Source organism: Somniosus microcephalus, chromosome 4, assembly GCF_052327205.1.
Source record: "Somniosus microcephalus isolate GS21.2 chromosome 4, FLI_Smic_1.0, whole genome shotgun sequence".
Taxonomy (NCBI): domain Eukaryota; kingdom Metazoa; phylum Chordata; class Chondrichthyes; order Squaliformes; family Somniosidae; genus Somniosus; species Somniosus microcephalus.
In genome coordinates, this window is record NC_140990.1 from 318,439,494 (window position 1) to 318,458,787 (window position 19,294).

At 48.9% G+C, this 19,294-nt stretch overlaps 1 protein-coding gene across 1 annotated transcript in view; it reads left to right on the forward strand.

Moving 5' to 3' along the window:
- Nucleotides 1-19,294, forward strand: part of LOC147120647 (protein Wnt-6-like) — a 109,227-nt gene that overhangs the window by 25,601 nt on the left and 64,332 nt on the right. The window contains exon 2 of the mRNA XM_085986810.1: nucleotides 6,271-6,491. Within this exon, the coding sequence (XP_085842936.1) occupies nucleotides 6,271-6,491 (221 nt within the window). The remainder of the gene's footprint in view (nucleotides 1-6,270; nucleotides 6,492-19,294) is intronic.

Here is a 19,294-nt window from a genome sequence, read left to right on the forward strand (position 1 = left end):
GGAGGAAAAGACTGGTAAAATCCCAAGTCGGTCCCTTGCAGTCCGATTCGGGAGAATATATAATGGAGAATAAGGAAATGGCAGACCAATTAAACTCATACTTTGGTTCTGTATTCACAAAGGAGGACACAAATAACCTCCCAGGAATATCAGCAAACATAGGGACTAATGAGAGGGAGGAGCTGACAGAAATTAGTATCTCTAGGGATATGGTGCTGGGTAAGTTGAGGGGACTGAAGGCCGACAAATCCCCGGGGCCTGATAAACTACATCCTAGGGTACTTAAGGAGGTGGCCCTGGAGATAGCAGATGCTCTAAGGATCATCTTCCGGAACTCCATTGACTCGGGAACAGTACCCGTGGATTGGAGGGTAGCTAATGTTACCCCAATATTTAAAAAGGGGGGTAGAGAGAAAGCAGGGAATTATAGACCAGTAAGCCTTACATCGGTTGTGGGCAGAATGCTAGAGTCCATTATTAAGGATAAAATAGCGGAGCACTTGACAAATGGGGAAAGGATCGGACAGAGTCAACATGGATTTACAAAGGGTAAATCGTGTTTGACTAATCTGCTGGAATTTTTTGAGGAAGTAACTGGTAAAATAGATGGGGGAGAGCCAGTGGATGTGGTGTATCTTGACTTCCAGAAAGCCTTCGATAAGGTTCCACACAAAAGATTATCATGCAAAATTAAGGCTCATGGGATTGGGGGCAAAGTATTAACGTGGATAGAGAACTGGCTGGCGGATAGAAAACAGAGAGTTGGAATAAACGGCTCGTTTTCGGAGTGGCAGGCAGTGACCAGCGGGGTGCCGCAAGGATCTGTCCTGGGACCCCAGCTGTTCACAATATATATAAATGATCTGGATCAGGGAATTGGATGCAATATTTCCAAATTCGCTGACGACACTAAACTAGGAGGAGGGGTGGGCTCTGATGAGGATGTCAGGAGGCTACAGTGCGATTTGGACAGGTTGGGGGAATGGGCGGATACGTGGCAGATGCACTATAATGTGGATAAATGCGAGGTTATCCACTTTGGGGGTAAAAACAGGAGGGTAGATTATTATCTAAACGGCAATAGATTGGGAGATGGGGAAGTGCAGAGGGACCTGGGTGTTCTTGTGCACCAGTCACTGAAGGAGAGCATGCAGGTGCAACAGGCGATTAAGAAGGCAAATGGTATGTTGGCCTTCATATCAAGGGGGTTCGAGTATAGGAATAGGGATACCTTACTACAGCTGTACAAGGTGCTGGTGAGACCGCATCTGGAGTATTGTGTACAGTTTTGGTCGCCCCATCTGCGGAAGGATGTTCTTGCCATGGAAAGAGTGCAACGGCGATTCACCAGGCTGATACCTGGAATGGCGGGAATGACCTACGAAGAGAGATTAAATAGTTTGGGCTTGTACTCACTGGAGTTTAGAAGATTGAGAGGTGATCTCATCGAAACATATAAAATTATGGCAGGCCTGGACAGGCTGAATTCAGAGAGAATGTTTCCAATGGCCGGGGAGCACAGAACCAGGGGCCACAGTCTAAAAATAGCGGGCAAATCATTTAAAACAGAGATGAGGAAGAATTTCTTCACTCAAAGAGTGGTGAGCCTGTGGAATTCCCTGCCACAGAGGGCTGCGAAGGCTAATTCAATAAATATTTTCAAGAGAGAATTGGATATATTTCTGAAGGCTAAGGGGATTAAGGGTTACGGAGAAAAGGCGGGGACGGGGTACTGAACTGGTAAGATCAGCTATGATCTCAGACGAAGATCAGCCATGATCTCATTGAATGGCGGAGCAGGCTCGAAGGGCCGAATGGCCTACTCCTGTTCCTATCTCTATGTTTCTATGTTTCTATGTTTGTCCAAACATTCAAGAAGGCTATCAAGGCAATGTGTAATGAAGATATACCCCTACAACACAAGGTGGACAACTTCTTGTTTGCCTACCGGAATGCGACACATGCGGTTACCAACCAAACTCCAGCCATGATGTTCTTCAATCGAAGACTGCGATGCCGCTTGGATTTGGTTAAGCCAAACGTCCGAAGAGATGTGGAGAACAGGCAGTTTCAGAATATGAATGAAAGGCCGACCAGGAGTTTTAAGATAGGTCAACCAGTTTTGGCCCGGGACTACCGCACTGAGAAATGGCAGCCAGGAACGATCTGTACACGACAAGGACCTCTCATGTATACCGTGGACGTTGGGGAGAGCATTGTAAGACGACATGCTGACCAGATTCTAGAGTCACTGGAAAACGTCAACTCCACACCACAATCTGATACACCTGGTAATGAAATCGACGTTCCAATTGCAGCTACCGCAGACCTGGTAATATTGGAAGCAGATGAACCAAACAACGACATTGATTCCGACTCAACATTGCCAGAAGAACCTGATACCCCAAAGAGGCGTTATCCAGACAGAATCAGGAAGCCTCCTCAAAGACTGAACTTATAATTGCTTAAACTTAACCAATGTATCTAGCAACAGTAATTGTGATTGTAATTCGTTATCATTAGTTGTTAAATGAATGTTTGTACTGTTTATCTAAAAGGGGAGGAATTGTTGTGTATGTACCTTTAAGGGAATAACTGGTCTCAGACTGCAGTACCGGCAGTGACCACCCCTGTATAAAAGGCGCTAGAGAGCCTCTGTTGTTTTAGATTCGTTTATGCCTTTCACCAGTAAAGATCGTTTTGTTTTCTCTCCTGCTAGTCCGTGTCTCAATCATTCACGGACTTAACAAACTCCATCTGCCCTGCTTCTGCCCATTTCACCATCCTGTCTGTGTCATCCTGAAGTCTACAACTATTCTCATCACTACTGCGTTACCAAGTTTTGTATCATCTGCAAACTTTATAATGCTGCTCCCTATGACCAGAACTGGGGTAGGGGGGAGGGGGAGGATTGGCGTCACTTGCTGGAAGCCCTGCCTCCTTTGCCCCCAATACAATATATTCCATGCATAATGCACACACACGCTCACTGCCAGGATATACGACCCAAGTCTAGTTCGTTTCTAAAAATTTAAAGGAGTGATGGACCCAAAACTGACTCTTGGAGAACACCACTGCAAACCACCTACTACAGTAGTCTGAAAAACATCCACCCACCAATCTACTCAATCTCTTCGTAAAGGACAACCCTTTCATCCCAGGAATCAATATGCGTGTGTGTGTGTGTGTGTGTGTGCGCATGCAAGCATATGGCCCTGGAAGTCCTTGGGGCCGTTGTACCATCGGAGGCGCTCAAGCATGGGACTTCCACCAATCACCCTGGCCCAGTGTTGGCTCCATCCCAAATGCCCAGGGACAAGGTCATTCACAGAAAGGGAGCAGATACCCAAGACACTCACAGCACGTTACTCCCCCATCAGAGATGGGTTGGGGGGGGGGGGGCGGGGTGGGGGTTGGAGCGAAGGTGAAGGTTGTACATTCTGTCCAAAGTGTAAAAAATCACCAAAAATATAACGATGGATTTGACAGTCATCAACTTTGACAGTTTCAAACCAGTTTTTGATGCACGTTGACCTTCATAAAAACCCCAAGGCTCTGCGTATTTTAGTGAACCTAGTGTACGGTAGAGTAATGGTTATTGCACTGGACTAGTGACCCAGCGGCTTGAGTTCCAATTCCACTATGACATAGTGATGTAATTGAATTCTATAATCTGGTCATTTGTGGACACGCCGCTGAGAGAGAGAGAGAGAGAGAGAGAAATGACCATGAAAACTGTCGGATTGTTGTAAAAACCTAAACTGAGTTACTAATGCCTGTCAAGAAGGGGATCCTACCTCCTCTACCTGGCCTGTGACTTCAGTCCCGCAACATATGATGGACTCAATGCCCTCTGAAGTGGCCTGTTTTGACAGGTGCCACCTATTGCTCCCAGGACCCTGGAATATCGCGGGAAGTCGGGGTGCAGTGATGACCGAGAAGAGGCGGAACTGGGGTTCGGGGGTGGGGGGGGTGCGGGTGGTTGGTGTCACTTGCTGGAAACCCCGTCTCCTTTGCCCCCAATACAATACATTCCATGCATAATGCACACGCACGCTCCCTGCCAGGATATAATTCTTGTGCACCCACGATGGCTGTTTCCCCAATATACGCAGAACCTTGGGGTTCTTATGAAGGTCAACGTGCATCAAAAACTGGTTTGAAACTGTCAAAGTTGATGACTGCCAAATCCATCGTTCCATTTTTGGAGATTTTTTACACTCTGGACAGAATGTACAACCTTCACCTTCGCCACCGCCCCCCCCACCCCGCCCATCTCTGATGGGGGAGTAACGTGCTGTGAGTGTCTTGGGTATCTGCTCCCTTTCTGTGAATGACCTTGTCCCTGGGCATTTGGGATGAAGCCAACACTGGGCCAGGCTGATTGATGGAAGTCCCATGCTTGAGCGCCTCGGATGGTACAACGGCCCCAAGGACTTCCAGGGCCATATGCTCGCATGCGCGCACACACACGCGTATTTATGCACTCATGTACATATACACGCACGCACACATATTGTTACTCATGTATATATGTATGCACACACCTGTATTTATACACACACACATACACGTAGACACAAATACCTTCCCTTTGTCCCTTCGTTCTGAAGCTCCCGACGAGGACTTGGGCAAGATAGGGAACTCACCATCTTGAAGTGCAGACATATGCCTGACTACTCCCTGGGTATTGTGCAAATGCACCATGGCAACAGGGGTGCCCTTTTTATTCACAAGAAGAAATGAACAGCACCTCTTGCACCGGATTCCGATACGCCTCCCACTCCAGTTTACTCCCACACAAAGACATTCCCTGCACATTATACGGGGAGCTTAATTACAGGTCAGAGGATCTGGCACAGTTTGCTTGAGCCTCCGTCTTTTTGCAGAGCGGTTAAAGACTCCATGGCGGCACAGAAGGGATTAAACTTTGATTTAAGACAGAGCTGCTGATCGTGTGGCTACATGTTTGATGTTTTTGTGTGTGTGCACGCGTTGTAAATGAAGTGAGATGGATACCCATACAGTAAGCATCACGTTAAAACATTTCTCATCAAGCTGGTATTTTTCCAGGTCATAGTCTTCAGCACCTCAGGATGGCGGGAGCTGTGTTCAAACATTTATTACTTCGAGTCAATGACACAGAAACAGGCCATTCAGCCCGATTGGCCCGTGCCGCCGTTTATGTTCCACATGAGTCTCCTTCCACCCCTCTTCATCTCACCCCCTCAGCGCATCCTTCTATTCCTTTCTCCCTCATGCACTTATCTAGCCTCCCCTTAAATGAATCTATGCTATTCGCCTTATCGTGTTCTTGCCATGGAGGGCGTGCAGCGAAGATTCACCAGACTGATACCTGGGATGGCAGGAATGACGTATGAGGAGAGATTGGGTCGATTAGGCTTATATTCGCTAGAGTTTAGAAGAATGAGAGGGGATCTCATTGAAACTTATAAAATTCTGACAGGGCTAGACAGATTAGATGCAGGAAGGCTGTTCCCGATGGCGGGGGAGTCCAGAACCAGGGGTCACAGTCAAGGATAAGGGGTAAGCCATTTAGGACTGAGATGAGGAGGAATTTCTTCACCCAGAGAGTGGTGAACCTGTGGAATTCTCTAGCACAGAAGGCAGTTGAGGCCAATTCATTAAATATATTCAAAAAGGAGTTAGATATATTTCTTAAGGCTAAAGGGGATCAAGGGATATGGGGAGAAAGCAGGGACAGGGTACTGAATTTGGATGATCAGCCATGATCTCATTGAATGGCGGAGCAGGCTCGAGGGGCCGAATGGCCTACTCCTGCTCCTATCTTCTATGTTTCTATGTTTCTATCCACTCCTTGTGGGAGCCAGTTCCACATTCTGACCACCCTCTGGGTAAAGAAGTTTCTCCTGAATTCCCCGTTGGATTTATTCGTGACTATCTGATATTTATGGTCCCTAGTTCTGGCCTCCCCCACAAGTGGAAACATCTTCTCCACGTCTACCTTATCGAACCCTTTCGTAATCTTGAAGACCTCTATCAGGTCACCCCTCGGCCTTCTCTTTTCTAGAGGAAAGAGCCCCAGCCTGTTCAATCTTTCCTGATACTTATAATCTCTCAGTGCTGCTGTCATGCTTGTGAATCTTTTTTTTGCACCTTCTCCAGTGCCTCCATATCACTAGAGGGCCGAATATTTTAAGTTAAAATTGAGTCGCGGCGACGGTGATGTTATTGGGCCTCGACTTTTCATGTTTCAATTGATTTTTTTGTTTGTATTTTCGGCCTCAGGGCGGTGGGAAGCCCCTTGGTGATGGACCCAAACAGCATCTGCCGGAAAACCAAGCGCTTGGCCGGGAAGCAGGCTGAGCTGTGCCAAACCGAGCCAGAGATCGTGAGCGAGGTGGCGAAAGGAGCCAGGCTGGGGGTGCGGGAATGTCAGTTCCAGTTCAGGAGCCGCAGGTGGAACTGCACCATCCACAGCAAATACTTCGGAAAAATCCTGCAGCAAGGTATGAGTTGAATGAGATCATGTATCAGAACTCTCGGGCCGGGGGTCAGAGGGCGTGTTCATCCTTCAATTCACATTAAGCCTTGAATATTCATCTAATCCCATTAACTATTCTCCTAAAGGGCTATTGATTCAGCGCTGCGTGTCAGTGCAGCACGCTGAGCTGCTTAATTCCACACTGTTGTGAAGGCAAGTGTGTGCAGTTTAACCCTTTAAACGCAACCTCCTATCCACCTTGAAGAAGTTCTGCTCTTCTCTTCGACGGGATCTCCGTTTGGCTCTTCAACCTTGTTCACCTCTTAATGTCTCTTCACTTCTCTTTTGTTCTCTCCCTGCCCCCAAACCGGCCTTTAATCTGTTTCACTTCCTGTGCTTTTTCAGTCCTGACGAAGGGTTTCGACCTGAAACGTTGACTCTATTCTCTCTCCATGGATGTTGCCTGGCCTGCTGAGTTTTTCCAGCATTATCTATTGTTATTTCGGATTTCCAGCATCTGCAGTATTTTGCTATTGTCCTATCGACCCCGCCGTTTCACCCCACCGTGAATGAAAGCTTCTCAAATGGGGAACGCTCCCAGCGTGGATAATTCTCCGCATGTTCTGTTGGAAGAGTTCCAGAGCTCGAAATTCCCAAGGATCCAAAAGAGGGCCACGAGTTGCCGCTAGGAACAGTTACGGGGCATTGAAGATTGCGCTTGGGTACAGATTGGGTAATCATGGGTGCTGTAGGGTTGAGCTGGAGAGCGTCAGCTCTCTAGGCAGCGTAGTGGGTAAAGCCACTACCTGGTAAGGAACTGAGCCAGAAACCCAGGTTACATCCCTGGTCTAAGCTGAATGAGATCTCAGCTGGTAGGAGCACTGTCACTGGTCTCCGTAACCCCCCTGGGGGTTGTAAGATCCTTGATCTTTCAGGTATGAGGGTTTTCCCAATAACTACACGGAGGCTGTAACTTAACAAATAACAGGTGTTTACTGGAGGAGGGTAGTCTCAAGACTGGGGTACAGAGGCATGCGCAAAAGCTTATATACCGGTGTGGTCACTGCCGGTACTACAGTACACAGGAGCTGCAAAAGCAGCTCTCTCTTAAAGGTACATACACAACAATTCCTCCCCTTTTAGATTAGCAGTACCCATAATATTCAAATAACAATTAACACTTTAACATGCACATTAAACAGAAATAGTCCATTTATAGATTCAGTCTTTGGGGCGGCTTCCTGACCCTTTCTGGATAACGCCTTTCCTGAGGTTCTTGTTCTTGGTGCGGCGGCGATTCTGGCTCCCTTTCGTCGGTTAGTTCATCCGTTTCCACGGCTACTGTTTTGGAGGTATATGCTACCGGTATGTCGGGTTCATCCCCAGGTATGCGAGACATGGGGTTGACTCGTTCCTGTGACGCTAAGATCTGGTCGACGTGGCGTCTCACAATGTTCTCCCCAACATCCACGGTGTACATTAAGGGCCCCTGCCGTGTGCATATCGTTCCGGGTTGCCATTTCTCAGTTCGGTAGTCACAGGCCAAGACTGGTTGGCCTACATTGAAGCTCCTTGTCGGCTTCTCATTGATGTGCTGGAAGTGCTTATCCTCAACATTTCTTCGCACATTTGGCCTGAGCAAATCCAGACGAGATCTCAACCTTCGGTTAAAGAACATCATGGCCGGGGTCTGGTTGGTAACTGCATGTGTCGCATTTCTGTAGGCTGACAGGAAATTGTCCACCTTATGCTGTAGTGGAATTTTTTCATCACACATGGCCTTTATCGTCTTTTTAAAGGTTTGTACGAACCTCTCAGCCAATCCATTTGTAGCTGGATGATACGGGGCGGATGTGTAATGCCTTACCCCATTCCTTTTCATAAATTTTCGAAACTCCTCGGACACAAACTGTGGTCCATTATCAGAGCAAATCTGCTCTGGCAAGCCGTTCCTGGCAAATATGGTCCGTAGGACTGCAATCATTTTCTCTGTAGTGGTTGAGGACATTTTTATCACCTCAGGCCATTTCGAATGAGCATCCACTGCTATTAAGAACATTGAGTCCATGAATGGACCAGCAAAATCAATATGCACCCGTTGCCATGGAGAGGAGGGCCACTCCCATGGGTGTAGAGGGGCATGTGGTGGTGCATTTTGGACCTTCTGGCATCCTGAGCAGCTCTTGGTTAGGTCCTCGATTTGTTGATCGATCCCCGGCCACCACACATAAGCCCTGGCAAGGCTTTTCATTTTCACCCCTCCCAGATGACTGTCGTGAAGCTCATTTAGCACTCTCTCCCTTAACTTGGGTGGAATTACCACTCGGGATCCACACAGCACTGTCCCCAGGCATACTGACAGCTGCTCTCTGCTGGATGAGAATGCCGGCAACAGTGAGTCGCCATGTGTTGGCCATCCCCTCACCATCAAATCATATACCCGAGACAGTGTCGGATCATTGCGGGTCTCCTTCTCTATATCCGCGTTAGTTACTGGCAATCGTTCAATTATTGACGAATAAAATATCTCGATAGGGTCCACTGCTGGTGCTTCCTCCACAGTAGGCAGTGGCAAGCGTGATAGCCCATCAGCGTTTCCATGCTGCTCGTGCCTTTTTGTGTTCCGAGTCCCTCCTGGAACACTTCTTTTGCGTCAGTTAGCATTTTTCACAGTCGTCCAGGTGTGACGTCGTCATCCTTTTTGGCCTCAACCTGCAGTGCCTGTATGGAATGCCAGTCTAATTGTATCTTCCGGATCCATTCACGTCCTAGTAGTGGTGGTCCTCCATCTGGCAATACGTATAGGTCCATTTTAGGTATTTCCTGGCCTTTGTGTATCACTTTCACCCTTATTTTTCCTTTGGGGTAGACTTTTTGCCCCGTGTATGTCTTCAAGACAATCTCTGTAGCTTTCAAGGGTATATGTGAAAATAGCCGCTTGTACTCCCTTTGGCTTATGACTGTTAGGGCTGATCCTGTATCCAGTTCCATCTTCACTTGGACTCCGTCTATTTTGAGTGTGACCCAGACAGTCTGGTGATCCTGCATTTCATTTACCTTATGTAGTTTCAGACAACCCAGCTCCTTGCTTCCGGAGTCTGTATCACTTTCCTGTTTGTCTGAACTACTGTCCATCACCTGATGTACCTTTTTGTCCGTCTCCTGTGGAGATTTCTTGCTGTTGGTTTTCTTCCCTGACCTGCAGACTCTTGCGATGTGTCCTGCTTTTCCACACTGTCTGCACACTTGGTCCTTGAACCAACAATCCTTCTGGTCGTGTGTTGTTCTGCCGCAGCGATAACACTTCCCTGCTCCATATGACATTTCATTGGTGCCATATTCTTGCGGTCTCCGTTGTATCTCTGCAGCACCCCTTGCGGCTGCTTCGTGTGGTACTGCCATGCTGAAAGCCTTGTCCAGCGTAAGATCCTTTTCTGATAAAAGCCGTTTCTGGGTTCCTTCGCTTTGAAGCCCACACACAAAGTTGTCCCTTAACGCATCTGCTAGTCCCGTTCCAAACTGGCAGTGTGTCGATAGCTTGCGCAGTTCCATTAAGTACTCAGCATTACTTTCGTCTTTATGCTGGTTCCTTTTGTGGAATTTAAATCTTTCTGCTATCAGCAGCGGTGTGGGGTTTACGTGGTCCTGTAGAATTTCTACTATGCTTCCGAAGTTCTTATCCGTGGGCTTCTCTGGGGTTATTAAGTTTCGCAGTAAGCCATATGTTTTTGCACCCATGGAATTTAACAAAACCAGTGCTTTCCTAACATCTGGCACTTCATTCGCCTGGCAGTACACCTCAATATGTTCCACGTATGTCGCCCAATCTTCGACTTCATTGTCAAACGTAGAGATACTGCCACTCTTCGGCATCCCTGGGCGTGATTCAACTATCAAAAATGGCGTCTCCCGCACTCTCCCTTCTTCTCCGCTGGCACAAAATGGCGTCTCCCGTGCTTTCCTTCCTTCCTGCGCTCGCCCTTCTTCTCCGCTGGCACAAAATGGCGTCTCCCGTGCTTTCCTTCCTTCCCGCGCTCGCCCTTTTTCTCCGCTGCGGCTTCTACAAATGGTGTCTCCCGCGCACTCCCTTCTTCTCCGCAGCTCAATGGCGTCTCCTGCACTCTCCCTTCTTCTCCCCGCGGACAATGTTCAGCCTTTGAGCCCTGGCTGTGCTCTGCGCGCTTTCCTGTATGCCTTCCCGTTTCTGCCTCTCGGTCCTGAACCTGGCTGCTGTTTTACCCTCTCTCTCTCCGATTGTTTTTCTTCGACGCCACTCGGTTTCCAACCCCCCCGGCTGCGCCCTGCACTCTTCACCCCCTCTCTTACCCCGTCGATGCTGCTCGGCTTTTCCTCTGCCATCGGTCGGCTCCAGCCGCCGCTGTCCGGGAAGGGTGTGCGCTGTACCTGTTGCCAGCCTGTTGCTGGATCGTCGTGGCTGGGGAACCAAGCCCGGCTCTCAACAGCCTCCCCTGCGATGTTCACTCTCTGCTGGACAACTGGGCGGCTGCTCGTGGTCGACGCCTGTGCTTCTGGCCTCAACTTGCTTCCACCGCCCTCCCGGAACGAATCCTTGAAGGGATTGAATCTTTGAATCCTTGCCGTCGAAACAGAGCTGCAGGTGGATTCGAATCGATCTCGTCGCCACTGTAAGATCCTTGATCTTTCAGGTATGAGGGTTTTCCCAATAACTACACGGAGACTGTAACTTAACAAATAACAGGTGTTTACTGGAGGAGGGTAGTCTCAAGACTGGGGTACAGAGGCATGCGCAAAAGCTTATATACCGGTGTGGTCACTGCCGGTACTACAGTACGCAGGAGCTGCAAAAGCAGCTCTCTCTTAAAGGTACATACACAACAGGGGTGGGGGAAAAAGAAATCAGGCAGGGTTCATTCCCCTGGATTGCTATCCAGTGACGTGGGCGCGTGTGCGCGCCACTAGGCTATTTGACCCCGTACTGCTTCACCCAAGCAGCCTTTCCTCAGATGTAAAGCTAGACCGTGAATATCGGCGGGCTATTCCACCATGGGTGAGCATCACTTGCAAGCCCAAAGACCTCCTCTTTCAAACCTCCGAACGCGCTCTCTCCGGAGCAGGGGGGCTCTGGATAACCATGAGGAGGTGATCGGGATCGACACCCTTACAGCTCAGTAGCCTTCTGACACTCACTCTTGGCTGGGTCACAGATGAAGAGTGGGGCACTTTGGTTGACATGCCAGTCAACAGCCAGGCGGAACTGGACTCCAACAGGACTCAACTTGGAGAAAACCTGAGGGTGGGAGGGAATCGACTGACTACTTTCTCGCTGAGGCTTGTTCACGAAGACAGCTTAAGGGAGGACATTAATTATCAAAAGTGAGTCATCCACAGTGAATATCCAAGGCAATTCACTGTTGCCTCTCCTTCGTGGACACCTTAACATATTCAAAACCCTTCTGCTTTCAACTTTCTGACTTGTGATTTATTTTTTCTTGCTTGGCCAGACGTCAAAAGCTAGCATCTTAGAATCATAGAATGGTTGCAGCACAGAAGGAGGCCATTCGGTCCATCGAGCCCGTGCCGGCTCTCTGCAAGAGCATTTCAGCTAGTCCCACTCCCCCACCCTTTCCCCGTAGCCCTGCAATTTTTTTTCTCTCAGGTACTTATCCAACTCCCTTTTGAAAGCCACGATTGAGTCTGCCTCCACCACCCTCTCAGGCAGTGCATTCCAGATCCCAACCACTCGCTGCGTAAAGAAGTTTTTCCTCATGTCGCCTCTGGACCTTGGCACAGTTTTAAAAAAAAATGATTTATTAGGACGCCCAGCCGAAGTGGCCTAGGGTCCAAACTTCAGGACGCCAACTCGGTTGAAAAGAGCAGGGGAGATGGTGAGGTAAGAGCAGGGGAGATGGTGAGGTAAGAGCAGGGGAGATGGTAAGGTAAGAGCAGGGGAGATGGTGAGGTAAAAGCAGGGGAGATGGTGAGGTAAGAGCAGGGGAGATGGTGAGCTAAGAGCAGGGGAGATGGTGAGCTAAGAGCAGGGGAGATGGTGAGGTAAGAGCAGGGGAGATGGTGAGGTAAGAGCAGGGGAGATGGTGAGGTAAGAGCAGGGGAGATGGTGAGGTAAGAGCAGGGGAGATGGTGAGGTAAGAGCAGGGGAGATGGTGAGGTAAGAGCAGGGGAGATGGTGAGGTAAGAGCAGGGGAGATGGTGAGGTAAGAGCAGGGGAGATGGTGAAGTAAAAGCAGGGGAGAGTGGTTCTAAGCACGAGGCAAATGGGGCAGATAGTTGGAGAGAAGGGAGCGTTGACACCCATCCATGTTTTGGCTGGACACTAGTGAGGAGGGTGGCTGAAATTGGTCTGGGGCGGTAGCGCAAAACAGATGTTAGCGAATTGGCAGCCAGTTTGTTTCACCCCCACAATGGAAAAGGAAATTGGGCGGGGTGTAAAACAGGCTGGCGATTCACTATCCCCGGTTTTGCTCTATCTCCCCACCCCCCTCCCCGAGATCAATTTCACCCCCAGTGTTTTTTCCGCACTGTCTGATTTTGTTAATCTCCTGTGGCTATGCACAAAGGGAGTCAAGAACAAGTGTAGTCCTCAGCTGTAGCGGAGTTAGAGTGCAGGGGATAATTCGACCAGGGTGTGCAGACATCATTCTTTTTAAGTCATACATTCTGATCTTATTCTTCTACATTCATTTGATTTTATATACCTACTTATAGTTAGGCAGCAAAACTTATGGTAATTTGGGAGATACGTAGAGTTGGTTGGACCATCAGTTTCCCTGAGGTACAGGCGGAGGAGCTGGGAGATGCCAAACTCAGGCACTGCAGTGCCGCCATTGTTGGGAGGATGTAATTACAGTGTGACAGGTTTACATAGTCAGTTCCCATTATAAATCTGGACAAAGGCGTTTATAATGGGAAAATAAAATGACAACAGGAAGTAAAGTCTTTGGACAGGAAGCACGTGCAGACGCAAGATCATTAAATAAATACATAAACCAGACAACAAAAAGTCTGTTTTTTTGTGTGTGTGGCCTGGTTTTCTCCCAGTTTACAGCTCTCCCTAGTGTGGCTTTTCCATATGAGTCGACTGCGTGGGTCCTCCAGAGCACTGTGCTGCCGCACAACTTAACGGGAACATTGCTTGGCTCCTACTTTTCTTCTCACAAATATGGCAATCGAGCCCTTCAGACACAGTCACGTGAGGATAGAGGTGTGTTTTATAATCCTACAGTTTCCTCACTTTAAGCATGTAAAGAATATTTTACTCAATTTATGAATGTGTCATTGTTTCTGTTGTTGAGTTATACAATGTACTTCAGGAGTTGGGAGATGTGGGACAGGAGGGTGGGTAATAAACCATCAAGATTTTTTATGATTGGCAGCAAGACTGGCCACTGGCAGAACATGCTAGGATTTCCTGTTCATTTGGTCCCTTTCTTGCCCTCTTTCGAATTTTGAAGAAGGATGCAGCCACCTTAGGATGCTGGAGTCCTTGTGGGACTTAGCAGTGCTGACAAAAGGTGGCCGCCACTGAAGAACAACTTAGGTCACTCAGAGTGTTTCTATCTTTAGGCCTCCTCATAGAGCATCTAACCCTCTTGGACTCTTGGTCTTATTGAGTGACCATCCCTCTAGGAATCCTGGTTTCCTCATTGAGTGACCATCCCTCTAGGACCCTTGGTTTCCTCATTGAGTGACCATTCCTCAGACCCCTAGTCTTCTCATTGACCCTTCCCTTGGACCCTTGCCGTCCCCATTGATTGACCATCCTCTAGGACCCGTGGTCTTCTCATTGAATGACAATCCCTCTAGGAATCTTGGTTTCCTTAATGACCATTCCTCATGGACGCTTGGTCTCCTTATACAGCGACCATCCTTCTCATATCCTGGGTCTCCTCATAGAGCATCTATTCCTCTTGGACCCTTGGCCCCCTCGTAGAGTGACCATCCCTCAGAGCCTCAGCCTCCTCATCAATGAACAATCCCTCTAGCATCCTTGGCCTCCTCACACCTATGATCCCTCATGGCACCTAAACTAGGTTAGACTTTGTGAGACCTGATAAGATGACAAAGTCCTGACCTGCCTGAAATCTTACTTATGACTCCAGTAGTTCTGGGCTTTATGTTTCTTCATGTGTTCACAAGGTAGCTGCCCTTGTTCAGATGGACATTGGTGATGCCATGGCACTATTTGAAGAAGAGGAGGGAGTTTCCCCTGATGTCTTGGCCAGCATTTCTCTTTTGACCAATACCAACAAAAGCAGATGAATTGGTCATTCGGTGCCTGGCTGTTGGTGGGACGTTGCTGTGTAAATATTGGCCGCTGCGTTTCACTACAGAATAACAGTGACTGGCCTTCAAAGTGGTTCATTGGTTGCGAAGCACTTTGAGACGTTTCTGAGCGACACGTTAAGGCGCTAAACAAATACAATTGGCTCGAATTTCCAAGCCCCGTGGAGGCGGGTTTGGAGGCGGGAGTGGGGAGAAAATTGCAGAATCGGGGGGCACGAACCCTTCCCGCAATCCGCCTCCATGCCCGTTTCCCAGGAGGCGGATACCCGACCTGTGCTGGGAGCCGCCTCCCCAAGGCGGGAAGGGGATTAGTGCCAATTAACTGCCTGTTAACAGGTAGTTAACAGGCAGTTTTTGGCCTAATCCCTATTTTTAGCCCTGAAGTGTGGGCTGCCCAACGGCTCCAAACCACGCCAAGTTAGCGAGGCGGAGCGTCAGTCTGAAGGGGTTGGAGGGTCCGAGATGTCCGGTGTTCAGGTGAGTGATGGGTACATGAGTGCAGAGGTAAGTTTGTTTGGTGTGTGTAAAGTGTTTAAAGAAGTTTTACTTACCTTTACTTACTAATGCAGGCTTCCTTCCTTCAGGTCTCGGGGGTCCCTCATCTCATCGGCACAGAAAGCAGAATGGCCGCGAGCTGTCAAAAGTTGCAGCCTTCTGCTTTCTGTTCTGGAGAGATTTCTAACTGAGACTGTGGAGAAGCACTCAAGTTAGAAGTCAGATTGTCAGTGTTTGACAGCTTCACAGAGCTGTCAAACGCTGATTATTCATCTGTCAAAAGATCTTGACAGATGAAATGTCAATCCCTGACGTCACCTGTAGCCGGGTGTGTCTTAATTGGCCTGTTGAGCCCACAACAAGGTCAATCAAGGGAAAAGCGCATGGGTTGGCCACAAATTGATGGCGGCAGGACTACAACCCAAAATGTGGGAGTCCCGCCTCCATCACGTCCCCATTGACAAAATCCAGTCCAAGTGTCTTTCCTTCATCCTTTCTGTGCTGCCTCCTCCAAAACAACTGGCCCCAAAATTTCAGATTCCTGCCGCACATGCTCAGGAGAAAGTGGTTTGTGGTTGAATTTGTTTTGACGAATACAAGTTGGATTTTGATGAAGATTGTTTAGAACACAAGTCATGAGTTACTGATTAAACGCTCCACCAGGCTGAAAGGAACGTTTCAAAAAGGGACATATGTAAACTTCACTTTGGCACGGAGAGAGGGGTGCTGGGGGGGGGGGGGTGCAATATCCTTGTCCCACGCCCACTCGCAGAAAGATCTGGGTTTTAATTTACCTTCCCTTCACTGCCACCCTAACCCCCTCCCCCTCACATTCTGCAACGCAATACCCTTAGTGCAAAGAGAGGCTCCTGCATTGGAGGAGTGCAGCTCCTGTCTCCCTCTCTCGGCAGTATTTCAATGGGAGATGTAGGACACCACACAAATGTATGCCGACGAACCTACTGTCTGATTAAGGCCTGCTGTTGTCGCAAAGTTAGCACAGGGAACCGCCCCTCCCGCACATATTTCTGTATTTTGAAGGAGAGCTAGAGTGCAAAACAAAGAGTACCACATACAGAGGCCTATCTTCCAAGGTTCGAACAACTTTTATGGTAAATGCCTTAAATGTTAAAAAGTACCTTACATGTTCCTCTTGTCCTCCTTTTTAAATGTTGTGCCAACTAGATTCTTCAAATACCCCTCAGAGCCTCTCCTTAACCTATCTCTGCAACCTCCTCCACACTTATATCCCCTCCCAGACCCTTCGACCCTCTACCTGTGACCTTTTACGCGTCCCTTCCTACCTTCGTCTCGCAACTGGTGGCAAAGCCTACGCCCGCTCATCCCCGCTCTCTGCACCTCTCCGCCGAAACCCCCTTTTTCCTCTCCATGTCTCGCTCCGCCTTTCAGGGCCACCTCAAAACCCATCTATTCAACCAAGCTTGCGTTCAAACCCCCCCCCCCCTAACTCACGCCCAGTGTCTCGGCACCAGCCCCCTTTAATTCCGACCCTCTGATCTCTCGGCAAAGTTTCTTTGGGGGGGGGAGGGGGGCGGTTACCGTCTTTGCAGGTCAAGGGCGCTATGCGAATTTGAGTCGCTGAGCCCCTTCACCGTGATGTGAAGCTTGCCTGGGGTTTGTCAAAATATCCTTCACAGTCCTGAAAACTGCAACTGTGTCACCTTGAAATCTTCCCCTTCCCAAAGAGAACAGGCCAACTTTGTGGTTACCAGAGATTTTTCACGCCAAATGGTGGTGGACCTTTCCAGCAGATCAGTTGAGACCTGTACATAATAGAGAGATGTTTTGTCAGCTCTGCACACGCTCCTTATACCTTTCAACATTGGCAATAGCTCCTTTCAGAGTGCTGTTTCGGATACTCTGTTTAAAATGACATCTCTTTTTACAAATTGGAGGTGTCGATGAGTGCTTTCTGGATCCTGCCTGTGTGGTTTGGAGTTAGACATGTAAACATACAAGAAATTAAAGCCACAAAAAGGGATATTGTTTCTTTAACTGTATTCTCCTGGGGCATAGCCCAGCATTAAAGAAACAGGATCCACTTTACTTAGAAAGACCTGTCAAGCTCGCAGTTGTTCTGTACGTCGAGTTCTGGCTTCTCAACCAGAAAGGGCTGAGCAATTGGAATATCAGTCTTGGAACTGGGATTCGAACTCTAAACCTTTCCGGGCACATCCACAGCCGGCCTTCCGCGCACCGCCTGACAGTTGTCAGCCATGGCTCAGTGGGCAGTGCCCTCGCCTCTGAGTCAGGAGGTTGTGGGTTCAAGTCCCCACTCCCAGAGACTTGAGCACAAAAATCCGGGCTGACACGCCCAGCGCAGTACTGAGCTGAGTGCTGCACTGTCGGTGGTGCCGTCTTTCGGATGAGACGTTAATCTGAGGCCCTCTCAGGCAGATGTAAAAGATCCCATGGCCTCTACATAAGAACATAAGAAATAGGAGCAGGAGTCGGCCATTCGGCCCTTCAAGCCTGCTCCCCCATTCAATGAGATTATGGCTGATCTTCTGCCTCAACTCCATTCACCGGCCCTATCGCCATATCCCTTGATGCCCTTACTAGTCAGAAATCTATTGACTTCTGTTTGGAATATACCCAATGACTGAGCCTCCACAGCCCTCTGGGGTAGAGAATTCCAAAGATTCACCACCCTCTGAGTGAAGAAATTTCTTCTCATCCCAGTCCTTGAAGCAGAAGAGTAGGGGGAGTTCTCTGCGGTGTCCTGGGGCCAATATTTATCCCTCAACCAACATCACTAAAACAGATTATATGGTCATTAGCTCATTGCTGCTTGTGGGAGCTTGCTGGGTGCAAAATTGGCTGCTGCATTTCCTACATTACAACAGTGGCTACGTTTCAAAAATACTTCATTGCCTGGGACGTCCTGAGGTCGTGAAAAGGCACGATATAAAAGCAGGTTCTTTTTTTTTCTTTCATCTATGCAGCTTGCAACCCATCCAACACTCGCCTGTCACCTCTGCCCACTGGCTCGCCAGCTCCCAACACATTGGCGCCAAAATTCTTGCCCTTTTTTACAAATCTCTCCGTGGCATCACCCTCCCCCCCCCCGCAACACCCCCACCCCACTCTCCTTCAGCCCTACGATGCGGATCGCGCCCTGCTCTCTGCTGACACAGACCCACTCTGCATCACCCTCCCCCCCCCCCGCAACACCCCCACCCCACTCTCCTTCAGCCCTCCGATGCGGATCGCGCCCTGCTCTCTGCTGACACAGACCCACTCTGCATCGCCCCCACCCCCCCACACACACCCCCACCCCACTCTCCTTCAGCCCTCCGATCCGGATCGCGCCCTGCTCTCTGCTGACGCGGACCCACTCTGCGTCTCCCCCCGCCCTCCCTCTCCTTTCCTCTGCCTTACCAGCAGCGGTAAAACCTTCAGCCTTCACGACCTATGTTAGGAATTCTCCTCCCAATCTGCTCGGCCTTGCTCCCCACATCCGTAACGCCTACTTAAAACCCAGCCTTAGCTTCGGTCACCTGCCCTAACTCTCCTCCTGTCGTCGTCATCATCACCACCGCTGCTGCTGTAGTGGTCAAAAAACATAGAAACATAGAAACATAGGAGCTGGTGTCGGCCATTCGGCCCTTCGAGCCTGCTCCGCCATTCAATATGATCATGGCTGATCCTCTATCTCAATACCATATTCCCACTCTCTCCCCATACCCCTTGATGCCTATTGTGTCTAGAAATATAGAAACAGTAGACAAGAATTAACCAGTTATGGGGGGAAAGAATTAAAAAGAAAAGAAAGAACTTGCATTTACGTAAAGCTTTTCGGGACCTCAGGATTTCCCAAAGCGCTTTACAGCCAATGAAATACTTTTGAAGTGCAGTCACTGTTGTAATATGACAGGGAAAATGGAGCAGCCAATTTGCACTCAGCAAGGTCCCACAAACAGCAATGAGATAGCAACCAGATAATCTGTTTTCCAGTGGTTCGTTGAGGGATAAATATTGGCCCAGGACACCGGGGAGAGCTCCCCTGCTCTTCTTCGAAATAGTGCC